Here is a 23,287-nt window from a genome sequence, read left to right as displayed (position 1 = left end):
GCCTCCTAGGGCTACTCTGAAACTGTTCATGACCAAGTGACACCTGCCCTTCACACCCTCTCGTGCCCTGCCCAGATATGTGGTGGCATTCATTGCTCGTGTCCTTGCGTGTTAGGTTCTCAACCCCAGCACTGACCTGAAGTGGGGCCTGGCGGGGGACACATACATGATTCAGCCACTTTATTATTTGCTGTACCTGAATCACTACTGAAGAAAATGGCTGGGATATAATCATTTCCCCCAAAAGTCTTTTTTGAAAAAAAAAAAAAAATAGTTTACTTTATGTACATTGGTGTTTTGCTCCCATGTATGTTGAGTTGCAGACAGTTATGAGCTGTCATGTGGTTGACTGGGAATTGAACCCGGGTCACTCTGGAAAAGGAGCCAGTGCTCTTAACCACTGAGCCATCTTTCCAGCCCCGAGTCCAGCTCCACCCCAAAGTCTTCTAATGTATTCCTGTGCCTGATTTAACTATAGTGGTGTCTTCTGACCACAAGCAGGCTCTGGACGTATCACCACCTTGAGGATCAGGAGCATTGGAAGCCCCTGATGGTCACTGCTGCTTCCTGGGAAGGAGGGAGGGTTGAGGGAGGGACTGCCAGCTATCCTTCCTGCCACGGTGCTGGACACCACTTCCTGACGTTTCCGTTCAAAGCAGTCTATTCAGCTTCTGTCCTCTGGGTGGCTACCACTGACATGCAAGTGACTCTCTTTATTGTATGGGCCAAGGTGGTGTTGGCTGCAGAGCACCCACTGGTGGTCATAGTCATCACTGCCATTGAGGAGGCAGGCAACTGCAAGGATCTATTTCCTTTTTTTTTTTTTTTTTTGGTGTTTACATGAGAAGGTAAATTCTATGTTTTCTTAAAAAGCTGGTCTAGGTCTGAAAAGGAAGAAATGTGAGGACATGGATAAAGGGGAGGTGGAGTGACAGGAGAACCCAATTCTTAAGAAAATTAAATTGTTCTTAGAATTAAGTTGATAGCAACTAAAAATGGATGTGAGCAGAGAAGCGCAGTCGCTTTAGAGAGAGCCGTGCTGTCTGGCCAGCACAGACACACAGGAAGAGTGACCATCTGCAGGCCAGAAGATCTGAGGCCCCGGCCAGGCTGGCAGTCTATGCAGGTTCCTGAGGACCATCGGGTTCCTGGGGTAGGGGTGGGCAGAGTCCTGGTCTCCTTAAACTCATCAGTGGCACTGTGCCCTAGCCAGGCACTTCCTGTGTATGCTTTCAAGGGGTGTCTGTTCAGCTCTCTATGGCTTTGGCAGTCCTGAGGACTCACACACATTCAAACAACCAGCTGCTTTCGGGCTCCTGGTTGTGGGGAAGTGCTAAATACGGATCGGCAGGGCCCTGCGAAGGCCTCTGTCCAGGACAGCAGCAACCTCTTCCTTGGCCTTTGCTGGGGCTGGGGCCACTTGGCTTGAATTCAGATCCATAGAGTGTATGTCTTGGGCCCAGCTGTTCAAACCCAGACAAGCCACTCATTCTCTGTGGCTCTGGCTCCTCACCAGGGAATGGCGATATCAGTAAAGACCTGCCAAGGGAATTAAAGCCATCTGTCCAGGCTTGGTACAGGGTAAAAAAGATAAGAGCCTTAGCTCCGTGAGGCCCCTGGTAACCAGGATGAGTCTAAGCATCCTGCAGTGGTCTACCTAAGCTACTTGCTCCCCTCCCCCACACCTTCAGGCTCTGGGAGCTTGAGAGCCAAGCCTTGATTGCCTAGTTATTTCCAGTGCGTACTGCTTGGGTTCTTGCTGCATCCAGTCAGCTAGGAATCACAAGATTCCTAGCTGGGGTTGGGGGAGGGCTGCTAGAGCTGAGAAAAGTTGATGTCACAGGTTCCCAGGCCCCCTAGTGGGAGCACCTTCCCCACTTGATTGTGGGCTCTGCTTGTGGGGAAGTCAGACTGTGAGACCCAGGTGCTCAAGACTCAGAGTCTCTCGTGGAAAGCAGGGAGGCGAGGTAAGGTGTGGAAAGCAACGCTTTTGTCCCCTGCCTCACAGCCCTCCTAGTAGCTGCAGGCTGGGATTACTTGCTGTGCCTACTACTTTACTTTAGAAAAATTGAAAGCAAAATGTTTAAACGATGTTCTGGCGGGGTGGTGGTGGTGCATGTCTTTAATGCCAGCCCTCGCACTCGGGAGGCAGAGGAATGTGGATTGCTGTGAGTTCAAGGCCAGCCTGGTCTACAGATAGAGTCCAGGACAGCCAAGGCTACACAGAGAAACCCTGTTTCAAAAAAGCAAAAAAGATTCTGCAGCCGGGCGTAGTGGCTCATACCTTTAATCCCAGCACTCAGGAGGCAGTGGATCTCTGTGAGTTTAAGGCCAGCCTAGTCTAACGGATCAAGTTCCAGGACATCGTGAAACCCTATCTTGAAAAACCAAAAATAAATAAGCAAATATTTTTTTTAAAAATTCTGTAAACTACAGGATACTAGAGAATCCTTTAATCCCCCACACACAGAGGCAGGAAGGTTCTGAGGAAGAGGGACAAAAAGAAGGCATTGCTGATCTTTCGCCCTTCTGGAACACCCATCCTTCCACGTGCCCAGAGGTTCCAGACCTGGCAAGCTCAACTCTCAGCATGCCAGCTAAAAGCTTGGGTCCTTGAAATGCATCGCTGCCACCCGGGAGCACTCTTGCTCCCTTTCGGTCTTGTAGCTGAGTAGAAGCCAGCCAGGCAGGCACAGAGCTCACAGCCAACAGCTCAGAAACCCAGCCAGCTGAGACCTGGGTGCTGAAAAGGAATTACCACTGCCTGGGGCGAGACAGGTGGCAGGCAGAACCCTACGTAGGTTGTGTGTGGTGCCACCTGGTCCCTCCCCTGGCCAGTCAGCTCCAGAATAAACTCCACTCGGGGTACATTTTACTGTCCCTGGAAGAGGTTGGGAGCCCTGGAGGAAGGTCAAGTCTGAGAGGACTGCATGGTAGAAGAGACGGCAGGTCTGGTTGCTTACCTCCGGGATACAAGCCCTTGGAACAGGGAAGGATGGTCATGGTTGTGCTAATGGGGCACCCTAGTGAGAACTCTGTATTTTGAGACCAGGGTGGGTTACAAATCCTGTCCCTTTTGTACCCATACGGCCCTTAGTGGTTCTGTTTTTGCCCATAACTTTAGCTATCGGCTTGATGAGGCCTGGATCTTCCATCCAAGTCCAGTCCCCGCATCTCCCACATACTCCTCTGCCTGCTGGACAGCTGTTTTGGATGCCCACAGCTGCCTGAGACAGGGCTCCGCCTCCCTCCAGGTCAGGAGCTCCCACTCCTCCACCCCACAATGCTCTACTATGTAGCCTAAACTACTACCTGACTGTTGTAGCTTGGGCTGGCCTCCGGCTCACTATGTAGCCCTGGCTGGTTTGCAACTGTGAGCCTTCTGCCTCCACTTGTGGGGATAACAAGCACATACCATGCCCAGCCTTCAGCCCCTACACTCTCCTTTCTTAGAAAGGGCTTGGCCTCTCCTCCCCTGCAGCTGGCCTTCCTGCCTTTAGCCTTGACCTTCTCCAAGACTCGCCCTGTGAAACGGCCAGGCTGGGTCTTGTGCTTTCCCTATGTCTCCTCCTTTCCTTCCCTTCCTCCCTCCTTCCTGCCTGAGCTGGCTTTCCTCTTCCTCCTCTCTCATTCACTTCATGTTCACTAAGTCGGGGAAGCCGAGGCTTCCTTTGTAGGTGAGGCAGGCTTTGCCTCCTACATCTGCCTCCATCCTAACATTGCGCACCCAGTTCTAATCATTAGCTTTGAGACATGGTCTCACTTTGTAGTCCTAGCTGTACTGGACCTAGCTATGTAGACCAGGTTGGTCTCAAACTCACAGAAATTTACCAGTTTCTGCCTCCCAAGTGCTAGGATTACAGGTCTGTGCCACCACACCTGGATTTAGTCAGTAATTTGTGTTTTTTGTTTGTTTGTTTGTTTGTTTGTTTTGTGTGTGTGTTTTTCAAGATAGGATTTCTCTGTGTAGCCTTGGCTGTCCTGGACTCACTTTGTAGACCTTGAACTCATAGACATCCTCCTGCCTCTACCTCATTGAGTGCTGGGTTTACAGGCAAGTACCACCATTTGGCTAGTCACTAATTTTAACAAGTCTTCAGGTCCCTTGAAATCAGCATTACAGACAGTTGTGAGCTGCCATGTGGATGCTGGGAATTGAACCCTGGTCCATTTGAAAGAGCAGCCAGTGCTCTTAACCATGGAGCTGTCTCTCCAGCCCACACTGACACATTTTTAACATAACAGAAAAGTTAGTGACACTGGTTTCCCATCAGCTGACGAGAGTTCCCATGGCTTGATAGAAGCTTCCTCTAACGTCTGTCCTCACGATTCTATTGCCAGTCTCAGTCCGTTACCAGTCCTGAAGAACCACCTCCTTCAATCAGCTACCCTGCAACTGGTCTGATTTGTCAATATCTGGTTCTGCTTTATAATAGCTAGCTTCTCCTTTGTAGCCTGCATGTTTTGTTTTCTTTTTAATGGGTTTATGTGAACACATGCATGTATTTGTGTGTGTGTGGGGGGGTAACACCTGTGTGGGAATGCCCACAGAGGCCAAAGAGCAATCTGGGGTGGCATGTTCAGGAAAACTCTCCACTTGCTTTAGCATCTCCCCATGGCCTGAAGCTTACCAGTTAGGCACAATTGACTAGTTAGGAAGCCCAGGCTCCCCCAGGACTGGGATGCTCCAGTTTTTTGTTTTTGGTTTTGTTTTTTGTTTGTCTTTTTGTTTTCCTAAGATGGGTTTTTTTGATCTGGAACTTGCTCTGTAGACCAGGCTGGCCTCAAACTCCCAGAGTTCTGTCTGCCTGTGCCTCCCAAGTGCTGGGATTAAAGGCCTATGCCAGCACCCATCATCATCATGCTTAACACTTCTATGTGAGTTCTGGAGGCCTAACTAAAGTCCTGATATTTGCAAGCAAGCAAGTGCTTACTAAGTGGGACCCCTGATTGTATGTTTTCTATACACTGCTTTTTTTTTTTTTTTTTTTGAGACAGTCTCATGTAGTCTTAGCTGTCCTTGATTTACACTATGTAGCTAAGGGTTGTCCTGAACTTCTGGTCCTTCTGCCTCTATTTCCTGAGTGCTGGGATCACTGCCCTGTGCAACCTTGCCAGTTTATGCAGTGCTGAGGTAGAAGCCAGGATTTTAGGCTTGCACTTGGTGCGCGTGCGCGCGCGCGCGCACACACACACACACACACACATACACACATCTATGAACTATAGGATCTTATGCAGCTAAGGTTGGCTTCAAAAACATTATATAGCTGAGGCTGACCTTGAAGTTCTCATCCTCCTGCCTCTGGGATCACAAAATGCATTGCCATCGCCATGTAGCATTGTAAAGGAACACACACACACACACACACACTCTGTGAAGTATTTTCAATGCATGTATGTAAGTGCCCCATGCATACTAAGCTGGTCCCACAGAGGCCAGATGAGGGTCATCAGATTCCCTGGAACCGAAGTCACAAATGGTTCTGAGCCTCCATGTAGGTGCTGGGAATTGAACCCAGGTTCTCTGAAAGAGCAGCCAGTGTTTGTGACCACTGAGCCGTCTCTCCAGCCCCATACTGTTCTTTTTATTTTATTCTCAATTATGTGTTTGTGTGATACCAAAGGTGTCAGATCACCCAGAACTGCAGTTACAGGTAGTAGTGAGCCACCTGGTGTGAGTGCTGGGAACTAAACTTCCGGTCTTAACTGGTGAGCCAGCTCTCCACCTCCTTGTTTGCTGTTTTAAATAAGGCATTTAGCAGGTTTGGTTTAATAGACTTAACCCAATGACTAGATAATTAATTTTCTATTTTTAATAATTAACTTTCTTAAGCTTAGCTGGGAAAATTACAAATATTAACAGTCTCATTTGTGTTTAGTGACTCATGTTTATTTTCCCAGCACTTAGAATCTGGGGTAGGAAGAGTGCCATGAGTTCCTGGGCAGCCTGGGCTACGTAGTGAGACCCTGCCTTAAAATGACAGTGATGGGGCTAGAAAGATGGATCAGTGGTTAAGATCACTGGTTGCCCTTCCTGGCACACAGACATACATAGAAGCAAAACAGGCTAGGTGTGGTAGCACACAGTTTTGGTCCCAGCACCCAGGAGGCAGAAGAAGGTGGATCTCTGTGAGTCTGAGCCCAGCCTGGTCTACATAGCAAGTTCCAGGACATCGAAGACTACATAGAAAGACTCTGTTTCAAAAGCAAACAAAACAAAACAAAAAAAACCTTGCCTATGTGCATTTAAAAAATCTATACATAGGGGCTAATAAAATTCATACTTCACTATATGTCTATAATAAGGATAATAATTTTTTTTTGAAAATGTAAAACTATTTACTTATTTATTTAGGTTTTCCAAGATAGGATTTCTCTGTGCAGCCTTGGTGGTCCTGGACTCACTTTGTAGACCAGGCTGGCCTTGAACTCACAGAGATCCACCTGCCTCAGCCTGACAGAGTGCTGGGATTACAGGCATGTCCCTGTCTATAAAACAAAATTTAATATATTTTTTTATTATTAGTGTATCTGTATGGCTGCCAGTACACATTTGGAGTCAGAGGATAATTTTGGGGACTTGATTTTCTCCTCCCACTGTGAGTGCTGGGATGGAAGCCGGGTTATGAGGCTTTCCTGGCAAGGGCTTTCTCCAGTGAGCTGCCTAGTGGCATAAAGCACTTTGGATCAAAGAAAAGTCAGGCCTTGTACCAGAAACCTCTATCTCAGCACTCAGAGACAGCAGTAAGAGGACCAGCATTTCCGGGCACTCTGTCATCTACTAAAGCTCATGGGGTGTATCAAACAAAGTCTTGAAATATGTGTAGCCTTAAGCTCTCATGTTGGGAAAATTTAATGAGCTAAATATTAAAGGAAATAGAAAACAAAGGAAGAGGGCTGGAGAGATGGCTCAGAGGTTTAGAGCACTGGCTGTCCTTCCAGAGGACCCTTGTTCAATCCCCAGCACCCACATGGCAGCTCACAACTGTCTGTAACTCCAGTTCTAGGGGATCTGACACCCTCACACAGACATACATGCAGGCAAATGCACAGATAAATAAATAAATAAATAAATAAATAAATAAAACAAAGAAAGAAAAGAGGCCAGAGAGATAGCCCAGCAGGGGAGAGTGCTCCCTGCTCTAGCAGGCCAGGTTCAATTCCCAACATCCCTGCTGGGTGGCTGCTTTTACCACCCATAACTCTAGTGTTGCTCTGATGCCCTCTTCTGGCACTGCTGGATTTCTTGGAGCTGGAGTTTACACTGTGAAAATACTTCGAACCAAACTTAGATTTTGCGGAAGAGTCACCTTAATTAACCGTTAAGCCATCTCCAACTGCTTCAATCCCCTGCCTCAGTTTCTGGAGGGCTGGGATGATAAATTTGGGTATTAGGCCTATGTGAGACTTGATTTATTTTTGGTTTTTCGAGAGAGGGTTTCTCTGTGTAGCCCTAGCTGTCCTCAAACTTGCTCTGTAGACCAGGTTGGCCTCAAACTCAGAGATTCTTCTGTCTCTGCCTCACATGTGCTGGGATTAAAGGTGTGAGCCATCACTACCCGGCTGAGACTTGATGTATAGTCTAAAATATGATTAATATTTATAAATGCTCCAACTATTGGGGATTTCACTACATAGCCTTATAGACCTGGCTGGCTCAGAACTTGGTCTGCAGGCCAGACTTGCTTCAGGGCCTAGGGCCATCATGAAAGCAATCGATCCTCAAGCTCAGCTATGAAGATCAATTGCTGTACAATCATGAGGACCAGACTTTGGATCCCAGCACCCATGTAATCAACCGTGTGTCTTGCCTGTGTAACTCCAGCTCTGACGAATTTGACCACCTTTGGGAAGGCATAGATTTGAGTAGCCACACACACAGATGCACATACATGCCAACAGATTTAAATAAGTAGGAACTTTCAAGAGGGCTAGTGGCTCAAGCCCAGAGGTAGACCTGTTTAGCATTTAAGAGAAGCCCTGGTTTAGTCCCAGGCCAACAAAGAAATACAAGGAAAGGATTGTATTTGATTTCTTAGGTGTCGTATCCCTGACGCGTGGAGTGACAGGACTCTGTGAGCTACTCAACGTGGGTGTTGGAATCCAAACTGAGTTCCTCTGGAAGACCAGCAAGCTGTAACTGCTGAATCATCTCTCCAGCATGAGACTCCTTCTCTCTCTCTCTCTCTCTCTCTCTCTCACACACACACACACACACACACACACACGGTCTTGGATAGTTCAGGCTAGCTTCTATGTAGTACAAGGATGAGCATGAACTTTGATTTCCTGCCTCTATCTCCCAAGTGCTAAAAATCATAAGAATGAGCCACCACGAAAGGTTCATTCAGTGAGGAATCCAATCTAGGTCTTCCTGCATGCCAGCCGAACACTCTCTACCAGCTGAGCTACATCCTAGCCTTAAAATATTTTCATTTGGGCTGCTAGAGAGCTGGCTCAGCAGGTAAGAACACTTGTTGCTCTGGATGAGATGGGGGTTTGATTCCCAGAGCCCACGGTATGGGTCACAACCTCCAACTCCAGTTCTAGGGAAACAGTGCCCTCTCCTGGCCCCAAGCGGTACTATGCGCACATGGTGCACACAGAGCCAGGCCAGCAGGTGCCCATACACATTAAATAAAATTTAAAGGTAAGTGAATACATAGAACAATTAAAAAAAAAAAAAAAAGACACTGAAAACCCTTTAGAGGCTACAATTCAAACACAGTGTCATTTTCACTAAACAAAAGACTATCTTTAACTCAAGCATGGTGACATTTGTTTGGCCCAGCATTCTGGAAGCTGAAGCAGAGTAGCCTAGACAACACTGAGAAACCTGTCAAAGTAAAACAAAAGAGGAGAGGCGGGAGAATGAAGGGGAAGAGGAGTGGGAGGGGAAGAGGAGTGTTAGTAAAAATTGTTAGTTTTACTAACAACTATAAAAATAATTCTTTGCCTACAGGTCAGAGAAACAAGTATGGGGCTCAGGAGCACCTGCAAATACCTGTTTTAGCTGGCCGCCTTCCAGAAGCTTCTGCCTGATCAAGAATAACAGTGTCTTAGGAACAATGGTAGTTTCAGCTCTGCAGCGGGGACACAGGCTTCTGGAAGCTTGGGGGCTTTTAAGGCTGACTCTAACAGAACCCTCACTCTTCAGATTAGAACTCAGCCTGGTACCATCAGCCTTTTATAACCTAGCTCCTGCCTTCAGGGCCACTTTCAATTCTTCTCCAGTTTCCTAAAGGACTTCCTTTCTAGGTCACTGGGAGGCTCCTGGCTTTTTCTCTCCTGGCAGCAGACCTCTGCACTATCCTGACTTCATAGGCCCTAAGTCTGTCCCTTCCCTCAGGCCACCCAGTTCATCCTCGGTTTGTAATGGGCCCATGTGGTCTGAGGGTTCCATGAACAGCTTAGCATCCTCAGGCAAGACTCACAGACACTGGGCGTGTCTCTTAGTGAAAGGAGGGTGGAATCAGATACAGACAGACTCCCCCAGGCTGCTTACTAAAGAGGGAAATATTTTTAATTGTTAAGGTGTTACGTGGTATGCAAGCATCCTACCACCAAGCTATCTTTCCAGCCCTCCTTTAAAAAACATTATTTTAAAATACAACAAACTGAGTTCGAGACCAGACTGGCCTACAAAGTGAGTTCAGTACAGCCAAGGCTACACAGAGAAACCAACCCTGTCTCGAAAAGAAATCAAACCAAACAAGCCAAGAGATGGTGACTCAGGCCTTTAATCCCAGCAAAGAGGCACAGGCAGGTGGCTCTGAGTTCAAGGCCAGCCTGTTCTACAGAGTGAGTTTAAGGACAGGCAGGGCTACCTAAAGAAATCTCATCTTGAGAAACCAGAGAACTAAACCAACCAACCAAACAAAAACAACTCAGGGTCTTACTGTGATATCTGTGTCTGGTCTGTAGATCAATCCGGCCTCCAACTCACAAAGATCCACTGCCTCTTCCTCCTAAGTGCTGGATTTTAGGCAGTGACCACTTCTGTTTTTCCTTTTCTTTCTACTTTATAATTTTAGGGGGGGGCAGAGAAATAGCTCAGTGGTTAAGAGTGCTTTTTGGTCTTCCGTTCCATCACTTACATCGGGTAGCTCACAACTGTTTCTAATTCCAGCTCCAGGGGATCCAAAGCCCCTTGGCTCCTCAGCACACCCCCTCACACATAATTCCAGCACACACACACACACACACACACACACACACACACACACACACACAGTTTTTAAGGTATATTATTGTATGTGTGAGAAAGATGGGTGGGTCGGTGCATACCGTGGCGCCTTGAAGGTCAAATGACAACTTTGTGAATTCATTTCTCTCTTTATGTGGATTCTGGGACTCAAACTCAGGTCATCCCTGCAAACGCCTTTATTCACTGAAACTATCTCACCATCCTGTCTTTAAAAATAATGTTAGCTGGGATGTGATGGTACACTCCTTTAAACTCCTAATTCCAGCCCTTGGAGGCAGAGGCAAGAGGATCTCTGAGTTCGAAGCCAGCCTGGTCTACAGAGTGAGTTCCAGGACAGCCAAGGCTACATAGCAAAACTGTCTTTAAAAAATCTGGGCCAGCCTGGTCTACAAAGCACATTCTTGGACAGCACATTCTTGGGCTACACAGAAAGACCCTGTCTTGAACCCTGATCCCCCACCACACAAAGAGATAATTTATCATGTATAAGATGGGGAGGGGGCAGGTGGTGGCGGCGCACACCATTAATCCCAGCACTCAGAAGGCAGAGACAGGCACATCTCTGAGTTTGAGGCCAGCCTGGTTTCTAGAGTACCAGGACAGCCAGGGCTACATAGAGTATCCCTGTCTAAAAAAACAAACAAACAAACAAACAAACAAACACACACACACAAACAACTGTGTGTGTGTGTTTGTGTGTGTGAAGTATGGGCACACGGGCACTACAGTGTATAAACGGAAGTCAGAAGACAACTTCAGGAGTCAGATCTCTCCTTCACCATGGGATCTAGGGCTCAAATTCAGGTTTAGGCTGTCAGGCCTGCAGGACAAGGGCAAATGTTTTTACCCACTGAGTCATCATGCTCCTTTAGTAACCGTCTTCCCCTTCAGTTTTGGAGACAGAGTCTGCTATGTAACCCTTAACTGGTTTGGTACTGTCCAGGCTGTATTGGTCAGGCTGGACTTGTAATTACATGCATCCTCTTGCCTCAAGCGCCCTAATAGGAACAGACATGTGCCACCACACCTAGCAGAGTAAAAGGAATCTGTTGATGCAAAATAAATTTTCCCTTTTAATGCACTCGGGTCTCACTCTTAGGCCGTGTAGGCCTATAACTTGCCCTCCTCTTGCCTCAGCTTCCCCTGCTGGAATTACAGGTGTGTACCACCATGTCCAGTGAACTTTTCCCGACCGAGAAGGTCCCAGGAGCCAGCCAACAGGAAGCCATGCATAGGACTGGCTCCTGGCCTGCTTCAGACTTGGGTCCCCGGAAGAGCCCATGCTCTTGGCCTCATTCCACTTGCAGAACAGGAAGGACGCTGGGCTTAGTGACGCCACTATTCACCGAACCCTTCATTTTCCTGCCCATGAAATGTACAGCCTAGCCTTCACAAAGGAGAGGCAGTCAACGCAGTATGTGAAATGGGGAATCCAGGGCCTGGTTTGTGTTAGGTGAATAAATACTCCACCCCCAGGGAACAGTTAGGCCCTTCTTGCAAAAGACTATCGACATGATGACTGTTGTTATTCCTGGTTTCAGAGGATGATCCAACACAACAGTCTGGGGCCTTGCTGGCAACCCTACCCAGTGTCTCTGCATTCACTGACTTCTCTATGGGTTTCTCTCACATTACATTTAAGGAGAGGATAAAGACAGTTCAGGATGGGGTGACAACAGATGAAGTAGACAGAGGGGCAAGGATGAAGAAAGGAACTACTGTTTCACAATCAAAGCACATTAGAGAAGATAAGCTTCACGAAAGCACTGGGAACAAAGGTGTGGGCGTGTGTGTGTGTGTGTGTGTGTGTGTATCCTGGCCAGGGTGGGCTAAGAAAGCAGAGGAACATTTACAGGGGTGCGGCCATTCTCTCCTCGAGGGTTCAGTTCGACAAGCTTCCAGATGCGGCTTTGGAAAAAGGCAAGGCCAGATTGCCGGCTGCAAGGCAGGCAAGGCATGGCAGGTCACCTCAGCGAGAAGGCAGAGCCGAGGCAGTGGCCCAACTTGGTTCTGGAGCCTGGAACTGGGCGAACCTGTGACCGTCATCTTCACGCGGATGCCTGGAGCTCCCGCTAATCTGAAAAGAAGGGGTCCCTCCTCTGTAGGACCAAAGAGCTGCAGTAGGGAAGGGGGCAAAAAAAAAAAAAAAAAAAAAAAAAAAAAACAGCTTGGGAAACAGCCTGCTGTTCTCACAAAAGGGAGGGCACATGTCCCCGCGCGCCGTGTACGTGGGCGACCTTGGAGGCTGAGGGGTGGGGAGTCTTCCACCCAGCGTTCGGTTCCCCGTCTCTGTTCACCGAAAGGTGTCCGCAGTCACTCACCCCCGCAGCTCCCATGCCCTGTGACTGAGCAGGTCAGCCATCCCTCCCTCCCTCTGCGCTCCGCGGTCCACCCCGTGCTCCACATCCCCAACAGCCGTGTGGGCCTCCTAGGGTCACGCGTGGAGGGGGTCGTCCAACCGTAGCCCCACAGTGCGGCGAACTGGCTGGGTGGCGGGGACACGATCGCCTAGGGACCGCAGCAGCAGGTAGCGACCGGCCGGGCGGCCGCGAAGACACCGCCCCCGCCGCAGCGAGGGAGGCGGAGCCTGGGGGGGGAGGGGTCGAGACCGCCGAGACAGGCCTAGAAACTGCTGGAAGAAATCGCAGCACCGCCGCGGATGCTCCTTCCGCCGCAAGCCGCCAAAGAGTCCCCGCCAGCCCGGGCCCGGGCCCCTCCCCTCGGAGAAGCCGGTCCCCGCTTGCAGCGGCTCCGCCTCCCGCAGCCCCCGGGAGGGTGGGGGTTGGGGGGCTTCTGAAAATCGGACAAGGAAACATTTCTCTGTCGTCCCGTTCTGTCCATGTGCGACTTGTAGGGAGCGCGCTAGTAGGATGGGGAACGGCCACCTCCGTCCTCTTCCGAGTGTCCCCGAGGACCGGACGCTTGGGAGGGGAGGCGTCTGAGCGGGGAGGCCGTGGGGCCTTCCTCACTAACGGCACATGCACACACCCTGGCCATCTCGCGCGGGCCGCGTCCCGGGCCTGCAGATGCAGAGCTCCGAACGAAGCGGAACCGAATAGGCCTAGATTCGGAGCGCAGGCCGCGGGGCCCGCTCCCCCCCGCCCCCGCCACGATCGGCGACCATGACGTCAAGGTGGGCGGGCGGCGGCAGGTGCGTGGCTGGCTGCCACTCCTTTAAGGCGGAGGGATCCGAGGGAGGAGCCCCGGCTGTGCTTCGCCTTATATAGGGCGGCCGGGGGCGTTTGGGAGCTCTCTTGAGTCACCCCCGCGCAGCTTCGGCTTGTTGTGCGAGTCGGACGTGGTCCGGGCCCACCCTGCTCTGTCCTCCAGTTTGGCTGTCCCGTCAAGGTAAGGCCGCGGCCTCCCTGTCCCCGGCCGCTCCCTCGGGGCTCCATCCCGGGGGTCCTTCCCTTGTCCTCGTCTGTCCTGGGGGCTCCTGCCCGCCCGGGGGACCTGTGGGGTGACGTGCGTGGAGCGCCTCAATCTGCTCGTGCTGGACCACGGTGGGGGGGTCCTTGCGCGGCGAGGCGAGGCGAGGCTCCTCCGGGGCGGGCGGGTTCCGCAGCGCGTGAGGTGGGGGCGCGGTCCCCAGCCGGGTGGTGGGCGGCCGCACGTGGTGGCCGGCGCCCCGGGACGCTGCCATGTTTGCCCTCCACTTCCGGGCGCGGCTGCAGGCTCCGGAGGGTCCGCGCGGTGGCGGGCTGCGCCGTGCGTGACTCAGCACGGCCCGGCGAGGTCGGCCCGTCCGCCTCCCCCGGACGCCCTCGTGCATGATTTTGGGGAGGGGTCCGCAGGTTGGCGGGGACCCGCTGCGCGTTCGCTTTCCAGATCTTCCCAGATCTTCCCAGCGCTCCCGGTGGAGGAGGCGGGGAAGTGGGGAGGAGGCAGGCCAGGGGAGCTTCGGAGGTCCCTCCCCTCCCTCCCCAGAGCTCAGATTGTTCTGGAAGCCTCTGGCGCCCCGCCCCGGTTGCCCGGATGCTGGGGCGGTGGGAGGGTTACGGCGGCACCCCCCTCCCCGTGTGGCTCCTGCCCGACGCATGTCCGGCAGTGACGAGGGTCGCTGAACGCCTGGGCCACCATTTTGCCTGTGCTCGGGCCTGTGCAAGTGTGCGCAGTGAGCGGTCACGGTAGAGCCTTTTTACCTCTTTGTCCTGGTTTAATTGCCCCTTGAGCGCCTCCACGGTTGCAGCCTCGGCTTTCCTTGCCCTGCTGGGTGAACAGCAAGTATGCGCACAGGGGCTGCTGTTTCTGTTAGTTATTTACCAAATGAAAACAGTTGTAGTTTTGGAGTATACTATAAAAAACAAACAACAACGGCGTTCTTAAGTATTAGGAACGGATGCTACCCAGTTTAAAGTAGTGTTGAACTGGGTTTTAAAATGTGCATCCATCATGGTCCTTGGCAATACATGATCCTTTCATTCTTAGATGCCTGAGGAAGTGCACCATGGCGAGGAAGAGGTGGAGACCTTTGCCTTTCAGGCAGAAATCGCTCAGCTCATGTCCCTCATCATCAATACTTTCTATTCAAACAAGGAGATTTTCCTCCGGGAGTTGATCTCTAATGCTTCTGATGTAAGTATTTTGTTCTATTTTTTTAAGACTTGGGGGGGAGAGAGAGAGAGTGTGTGTGTGTGTGTGTGTCTAGCATTAGTGGGAGTGACTGATCATCTAGCAGTTGATCCCAAAAATCTGCCACAAGTTTGAAAGAGAAAAGGAGTGTTTGGACAGATGGAATAATGTGGCTGTTGTATGTATTTACAGGCCTTGGACAAGATTCGCTATGAGAGCCTGACTGACCCTTCCAAGTTGGACAGCGGCAAAGAGCTGAAAATTGACATCATCCCCAACCCTCAGGAGCGCACGCTGACTTTGGTGGACACAGGCATTGGCATGACCAAGGCTGACCTCATAAATAACTTGGGAACCATCGCTAAGTCTGGCACAAAAGCATTCATGGAGGCTCTCCAGGTGTGTGGCTGGCTGTTCATCCACACCATTCTCCATTCATTACTGCTTTTGTCTTAGTAGTTTTCCAAAACTTGTCTGTGTGTGGTGGGTGTTTCCAGTGGGTACATGTGGAAGGCAGAGGACCTCCTTGATGACCCTTTTTACTTGTGCAGAAACATTTTGCTGGCCCTCTCAACTTTAAAAACCCTTTGGCAGGCTGGTGCAGACATCTCCATGATTGGGCAGTTTGGTGTTGGATTCTATTCAGCCTATCTAGTAGCGGAGAAGGTGGTTGTGATCACAAAGCACAATGATGATGAGCAGTATGCCTGGGAGTCTTCTGCTGGTGGCTCCTTCACAGTTCGTGCAGACCATGGTGCGTTGGCTGTCTACATTGTGGGGGGGGGGAGTAAGTCAGAAGTCTTAAAGTACATGTTTGAGGGGTGGCAAATGTGATTAATCCCAGTACTTGGGAGGCAGAGGCAGGTGGATGAGTTGTCAGTCAAGCCAGGGTTACACAGAAACCCTGCCTTAAGAAACCAGGTTGGGTTAAGCACCACTATGTTGAGTATTTAGTATATCTTGCTATGATTCATTATAGGTGAGCCCATTGGCCGGGGCACCAAGGTGATCCTTCATCTCAAAGAAGACCAGACAGAATACTTAGAAGAGAGGAGGGTCAAGGAAGTGGTGAAGAAGCACTCACAGTTCATTGGCTACCCCATCACCCTCTATGTAAGTATGGGCTGGGCAGGCTGTTGTGTTGGCTCATGGCCTCTGGCTTTGCTGGTGTTGTGTTCTCCACAACTCACTATTCAATTTGGTGATTTAGTTGGAGAAAGAACGAGAGAAGGAGATCAGTGATGATGAGGCAGAGGAAGAGAAAGGGGAGAAAGAAGAGGAAGATAAGGATGACGAGGAGAAGCCGAAGATTGAAGATGTGGGATCAGATGAGGAGGATGACAGTGGCAAAGATAAGAAAAAGAAGACTAAGAAGATTAAGGAGAAATACATTGATCAGGAAGAGCTGAATAAGACTAAGCCTATTTGGACCAGAAACCCCGATGACATCACTCAAGAGGAATACGGTGAATTCTATAAGAGCCTCACCAACGACTGGGAAGACCACTTGGCAGTTAAGGTGAGAGCTTACATGTTCTAAACGGAGGGGTGCATAGAATGTTCTGGAGATGATAAGGAACAACTGGTCAGTAGCTAAGAACTGAAAGCCACAGAACCACATGACATTGAGAACTGTTCAGAGAGGCCTGTGCTTGGCAGTGGTTTCACTTTTTCCTTTCTCTTGGGAGTCTGGGTGGTGGCTATGAAAGCTAATGGGTCTGATTGTTGCTAGTAGTAGCCTTCTAGGTTTATTGGTATTAGGGTTGTTTTCCTAGGATTAAGGCACGGCACTGTACAGTCAAGTGTTCCAGTGTCATGTCTGATCCTCAGACTTGAGGCACTTTTGTCCTAAAATGTACTAATGGGTTTCTTTCAGCACTTCTCTGTAGAAGGTCAGTTGGAATTCAGGGCACTGCTCTTCATTCCTCGGCGAGCTCCCTTTGACCTTTTTGAGAACAAGAAGAAGAAGAACAACATTAAACTGTATGTTCGTCGTGTGTTCATCATGGACAGTTGTGATGAGCTGATACCTGAGTACCTCAGTGAGTATCTCCAGGGCTTCAGGGTTTGTAGTTCAAGCAAGGCAAACTTACTAGACCTTCAGCATACAGCTGAGATGGTCTTTAGTCCAGATAATGATAGTCTGGCTCCCCAGACCTTCACGTGGCTAGGTAGTTTGAATCTGGTAACCAGACCAGGTCTGATCCCTGTGCTTCTTGCTCTGGTTGATGCATACAGACTTTATCCGTGGTGTGGTTGACTCCGAGGACCTGCCCCTGAACATCTCCCGAGAAATGCTGCAGCAGAGCAAGATCCTGAAAGTCATCCGCAAAAACATTGTAAAGAAGTGCCTTGAGCTCTTCTCTGAGTTGGCTGAAGACAAAGAGAATTACAAGAAGTTTTATGAGGCATTCTCCAAGAATCTAAAGGTAAGATGGGAAGGTGTTTTTTCTCCCAATTTCTTTGTGTAGACTGTGTTACTTTTCTAGCTTATAGTTGGACTGTCTCTCCCTACTCTTTAAAGCTTGGAATCCATGAAGATTCTACCAACCGCCGCCGCCTCTCTGAGCTCCTCCGCTATCACACCTCTCAGTCTGGAGATGAGATGACGTCCCTGTCAGAGTATGTGTCTCGCATGAAGGAGACACAGAAGTCCATCTACTATATCACTGGTGTGTTGGAGCTTCATTCTCGTCAAAGTTATCCTTGTGGGTGTGGAGTACTGGGGATGGGAAAGAGGCCTTTTTTGGTCTTTTGAGTCATCCATACTTAATCCTATAGGTGAGAGCAAAGAACAGGTGGCCAACTCTGCCTTTGTGGAACGTGTGCGGAAGCGGGGCTTTGAGGTAGTGTATATGACCGAGCCTATTGATGAGTACTGCGTGCAGCAGCTCAAGGAATTCGATGGGAAGAGCCTGGTCTCGGTGACTAAGGAGGGCCTGGAGCTACCTGAGGATGAGGAAGAGAAAAAGAAAATGGAGGAGAGCAAGGCAAAGTTTGAGAATCTCTGCAAGCTTATGAAGGAGATCTTGGATAAGAAGGTTGAAAAGGTGAGTTTTAACTTTCTCCCATAAGTAGTGGTAGGCACTGTAGGTTAGGCCCATCCCACAGCAAAATTCTGTCAGTTTCTGGTGAAGTAGGAAGCTTTTCTTATACACACACAGTAGCAGGGATCAACATGCCAGAGAAGGCCTTGCTGTGTTGCCCGAGTTATCCTTTATTCCCTGGACCCAAGCCACAGAGGTTTAGTCATCTGCCTTTCGTAAACGCATTTTTTATAGTAACCGCATAGTAGCCAGGGTTAAGTTTTGTAATTGCTTTTGATTGTCCACAGGTGACAATCTCCAATAGGCTTGTCTCGTCACCCTGCTGCATTGTCACAAGCACCTATGGCTGGACAGCAAACATGGAGCGGATCATGAAGGCCCAGGCACTGCGGGACAACTCTACAATGGGCTACATGATGGCCAAAAAACACCTAGAGATCAATCCTGACCACCCCATTGTGGAGACCCTGCGGCAGAAGGCCGAGGCAGACAAAAATGACAAAGCGGTCAAGGACCTGGTGGTGCTGCTGTTTGAAACTGCTCTGCTCTCCTCTGGTTTCTCACTTGAGGATCCCCAAACCCACTCCAACCGCATCTACCGCATGATTAAGCTGGGCCTGGGTGAGTTAGGCAACTCTAAGCTACACGGGGCAAGGTGTTAAGCTGGCTGGACCCTTACTGCTATTTAGCTTAAATCTGATGTTTCTCCTTTAGGCATCGATGAAGATGAAGTGACAGCAGAGGAGCCCAGTGCTGCTGTTCCTGATGAGATCCCCCCACTGGAGGGTGATGAGGATGCCTCTCGCATGGAAGAAGTGGATTAAAGACACCCCCCTCCACCCCCCAGGCCTCCCGTGCCCTCTGTATAGTTTTCCCTGTGGCTCCCCAGCAGCCTTGACTCACCTGGCTCTGTTCATGTCTAGAGGAATTTCTTCTATCCTATCCTTGTGGCCTTGTGCCTTAAGGCAGGAAAAATCCCCTCCCACAGAATAGCAGGGTTGGGTATTGTGTATTGTGGTTTTTTTGTTTTATTTTGTTCTGAAATTAAAAGTATGCAAAATAAAGAAGATGCAGTTTTATACAGTCCTGTTCTCCTTGTAACACTCAAGATGCTGTGGGCTTTACCTGAATTGTGTTCACTTTGAACTCCAAATTCTAATACTGCAATTTGAGACCTTCAGCCAACCAAAACACAGGGCTAAGTCACTGCTGCAGTTTAATCATAAGAGCAAAAGGTGTACCAGCAAAAGTACCAGAACTTGCTTGGAGGACATGGCCCCAGTAGGCCAGGCAGGGCTCTGTCACTTCGGACACAGCACCATTTTCACCAACCACCCAGGGGGCTGCTGGCCTGATAACACTTGTGCTTCTCTTACCCAGTTGGTGTCTGACAGTCTCAAGGAGTGGGTGTTAAAAACAAAAAATGGGAACAAGCAAAGGCCTGGCACAAACACTCTGGATTGCCTCTCAGGCCCATAATTCATTTCCATGAGGTGTGGGGCTCTTAAGGCAAGGCAAAAAGAGGCTGTCCCCAGGACTCCAGTCCTCTGCTGTATACTGAGAAAATATTTGCCCTTGAACCAGAGTGCTGGAGCCTTTACTCCGCTCATACTTTCTGCACTGGGGGCTCAGTGGGTACAGCCTTCTTTCCCCGCTGCTTACGGCCCCTGGCATAGACTCTGAGTAGGAGGGCGGTGAAGACCACAGCCACTCCCAAACCCCCCACCACAGTGACAGTGTGGCCATAGAGAAGGCAGGAGAGAAGGATGGCAATAGCCTGGCGAAGAGTCATGATGATGGTGAAGACGGCAGCTCCGAACTGTCCAATGGTGTAGAAGATGAAGAGCTGACCGAAGGCAGAGCAGACGGAGAGGAGGAGGGCATGGAGTGCAAACTCACTGTGTCGCCCCATGAACCGCGCCCCCTCCAGGAGGGCTCCCTGCTCTAGTAGTGAGCCTACTGTGAAAAGACAGGAGAATAAGTTGACCCCAAACATCATCTGCACCGATGACATCTTATAGGCAAACAGGGCATCCTGCCAGTTTGAGGTGAAGCTGTCAAAAGCAATGTAGCCTGCCAGGAGGACCAAGCCTGAGAGTGTGGTGGCTGGAGAGGTTCGGGGCTCCGGTCCACTCGACAACAGAAACATGCTAACTCCAATGGATATGAGGCCAGCAGTCAGGTATTCCCAGTGTTCATAGCTGCGCCGAGACACCAGCTTTCCCATCATCATGACGGGAATCACCTTGGAGGCCTTGGCCAGCACCTGGGTAGGGAAACTGACGAACTTAAGTGCTTCGTACTGGCACCAGCTGCTAAGCACATTTGACAGACTGGCAAAGGAGTACCGGTACATGGGTGCGCTGTGACGAGGCTGCTTGCGTAGGACGCAGTAGAGGCCCGCCACGATCAGTGCCAGCACACGGTTCATTAGCACCAGGAACTGCGAGTCTGTGAAATGCTCGCCTGGTGATGTGGCTGTGGCCCCGTAACTGACGGTCATCACTCTTTCCTGCAGTACACCCCAAGTCAGATAGGACACCTGCAAGAGGGAGGGTGGTGAGTGGCGACAGTTAAACATGAAAAGGAGAAGGTAGAAGGTCAGTTTCCCTCTTCCTCAGAATGACTGCATAGGATGTAACTGACACCATTCCTTTTGGTTCCTTTGTACTAGGGGCTTCTTTCCTAAGCTTTAGTTCATCTTGCAGGGAATCACATGAAGTTGCAAACATACTGACACCTACTTTAGGCCCAAACCCTGCCCATGTGAGTCCATTAGAGCTGGCTCCATATACCATATAAAGCGCTTTATTTTGAACCAACTCAAAATAAATTGGAATGTTTGGAAGCCTGGGGGCGGGGGGGGGGGGGGTGGGGCCGGACACTTGCAGCTCAACATGTATCTGAGCAGGGACCCCACTTGAAATGCCCTGTGATAGCCTCCTACTCACAGAGGCTGAATGGCTGTCTAAACTTGCATCCCCAGAGCTATTTCCCCCATTACTACATTACTTTGAGACACAATCTCACCATGCAGCCCTAGTTCTATAGACCAGGCTGGCTGGTAACTCTGAGCCCCACCTGCTCTTCTTCCCTAGTGCTGGGATTAACGTACCACAATACCTGGCTTATTTTATGTGTAGACAGAATCTCATACTAAAAGTGCTCAGACACGCCTGGGACTTTCTTTTTCCTTTCTGGCTTTTTGAGACACAGTTTCTCCGGTAGCCCTGACTGGCCTGGAGCTCACTCTGTAGACCAGGGTGGCCTCAAACTCACTGGGATTAAAGGCGTGTGTCACCACCAGATGCAGCCCTTCAACTCACAACCCTTCTGCTTCATCCTTCCAGTTAGCTGGGATGACAGTTTGTGACACCATGCTTGGCGTCCCCCCCCCAATTTTGTCAGTGGGATTATGTATTAGACACAGTATACAGTGCAGAATAAAAGCACAGGAAAAAATACAGTAAAGACAGGCCATCTTCCACACTAGATAGATATCATACATATATATACATGTAAACATATATACATATATATGTATAAATATATGGTGAAATATATATATGTATATATAGGCAACTTTCAGTACAGGTGTTGAAGGAGGAAAGGGAGGGAAGGAGCACTTCTTTTGACATTTTCAGGATGGGTCTGTGTCGTGTAGACACACACCATACCTAAATCAACTAACCTTTGGGGTAAGCAGGCCAACTTTGGTTTTATTAAGTCCCTGGCTGTCTGTACTCAACCTTGGAAGAGAAGGGGAGTCTGTCTACCTACCTGGAGTCCCGAGGCACAGAAGACCAGCTTCAGGACTTGCCAAGAAGGGGTGGTATCTGCTGTCTCTGTCCGGGGAGCCAGGGGCACCTCATCAGAGGCCTTGGGCTCACTGCCAAACACACAGGCTTTCACCAGAGGGTAGCAGAGACCCCTGCCTGTAAAAGACATACAAAGTCAAGTTCCGCACCTTTCCAGGGCAGCCAGCCAGCCCCGCTGTCTGATCTACCGGCTTCCCTCCCTCCCAAATCATGGTCTGTCAACACCAGCAACCGGACCTAGCTCATTTCCCCTCCCTTTGGCCACGTTACCTGTCTCCAGGTAGTTCTTCCGTCTTAAGTACTGCACCAGGAGGTAGCCAGGTACCATAAAGCTGGCATAGCCAGCTGCATTCAACAAAAAGCGGAAGAGCCACAGCTGTGTCCAGGACTGCGGAGGGGCTTCGGGTGACTCTCCACCTGCTCCCAAGGAAGGGAGCGCGGCGAGCACCACGACTGCCCACCATCTGCAGGGACAGCCAAAGGGGCGGTTAGGGTTGCAGCTCTTCAGCCCCTCTGCCCTCCGGAGGGTACTGTACCAGGGAAGTGCCCAGTGGCCTCCCCGCCCCCTCCGCTGCAGCCCAGCGGGACGGACAAAGAGCCTCTCTCTCCCTCTCTCTCGGGGGGTCCGGCGCAGGCCAGGCAGAACCTCCTCCCTTCCCGGGGGCGGCCCCGCCTGCCCAGCCACACAGGTCCGCCTCTGTTCCCTCCAGCGCGCGGGCAGCTCAGGCCACAGGCGGGCTCCCCCCCTTCCCGCTCCGAAGCGCCACAGTCCCGCGTCCCCCTCTGCGCGACAATCCTGAAGCCTCCCCGAGGAGCGCAGGCCACATGCCGCGCGCCCACCCACACCGGCTCCCGACAGTGCCACGCGGGTCTGCAGCTGGGAGACCCCACCCCGCCTCCCAAGCCCTGGGGTCTCGGTCACGTGGCCCCGGGGTCTCGGTCACGTGGGCCATGGCTGCCCGAACCCCCCCACCTGGCGTCCATGGCCCAGCCGCGTGGGGCGGAGGGGGGACCGGGGAAGGCGAGTCCCCGGGCCGCGCGCTCCCTCCGCTCCCTCCGCCGCCCGCTCCAGCAGCCAGCTAGCCAGCCAGCCAGCCAGTCAGCGGAAGTGCTGCGCTCTTCCCGCCTCCCCGCCTCGGCCCCCTCCGCAGCGCCCCAGCCACAGCGCCCCCGCGCGGCCCGGAGGCACACCAGGTCCGGTTCCCTTGGGAAACCCCACTTGGGACTCCCTATTTACCAGCCTGGTTCGTCACAGAGCCATCAACCCTCAACATCCCAGACACGGTGATGACCAAAGCCACCTAGCGGATCGGACTCTTGAGTATCTGAGACCCCAGTACTTTCCCTCTTGTTAGTTTTCCCATTTTCTAGCAATTAAGTCTCCTTCCATTTTTGGCTGGGTCAGTGATCATGCCCCACTACTGCCTGTGACGGTGACTTTCGAGGCTCTGCATGGCCTGGTGCATCCTCGTCGCCCCCACTCGTCTACCCCGGAGTCCTGCTTTCAGTTCCTTTAATTCACCAGAGCCTTTTCCAATGCTCTCTGTCTCTCTCTCTCTCTCTTTTTTTTTTTTTTCTTTGCTCATCTTAAATCCCACTTTCTATAACCTATCTGAAGCTTCTCTTGGCCATCCAAAAAA

The 23,287-nt window shown here is 50.7% G+C and overlaps 2 protein-coding genes across 2 annotated transcripts; one reads left to right on the top strand and one right to left on the bottom strand.

Moving 5' to 3' along the window:
* The first annotated feature begins 13,458 nt into the window (after positions 1–13,458).
* On the top strand, positions 13,459–18,908 carry Hsp90ab1 (heat shock protein 90 alpha family class B member 1). The gene is made up of 12 exons (XM_055612597.1): positions 13,459–13,558; positions 14,639–14,785; positions 14,975–15,181; positions 15,377–15,536; positions 15,762–15,895; positions 15,993–16,301; positions 16,659–16,824; positions 17,021–17,211; positions 17,307–17,454; positions 17,564–17,832; positions 18,117–18,450; positions 18,544–18,908. Exons 2-12 carry the CDS (start codon positions 14,639–14,641, stop codon positions 18,651–18,653), a joined length of 2,175 nt encoding a protein of 724 aa, XP_055468572.1. The 5' UTR covers positions 13,459–13,558; the 3' UTR covers positions 18,654–18,908.
* Positions 18,909–19,028: 120 nt separating this feature from the next.
* Slc35b2 (solute carrier family 35 member B2) lies at positions 19,029–22,735 on the bottom strand. Its single transcript, XM_055612610.1, has 4 exons — positions 22,621–22,735; positions 21,918–22,111; positions 21,610–21,764; positions 19,029–20,371 (listed from the first exon to the last, which is right to left on the bottom strand). The coding sequence occupies exons 1-4, from the start codon at positions 22,629–22,631 to the stop codon at positions 19,436–19,438; spliced, it is 1,296 nt and encodes a 431-aa protein (XP_055468585.1). The 5' UTR covers positions 22,632–22,735; the 3' UTR covers positions 19,029–19,435.
* Between the last annotated feature and the right edge of the window lie 552 nt (positions 22,736–23,287).

The sequence above is a fragment of the Psammomys obesus genome, unplaced genomic scaffold (assembly GCF_907164565.1).
Source record: "Psammomys obesus unplaced genomic scaffold, mPsaObe1.curated_primary_1811, whole genome shotgun sequence".
Taxonomy (NCBI): domain Eukaryota; kingdom Metazoa; phylum Chordata; class Mammalia; order Rodentia; family Muridae; genus Psammomys; species Psammomys obesus.
This window is presented reverse-complemented; position numbering and strand designations above follow the sequence as displayed.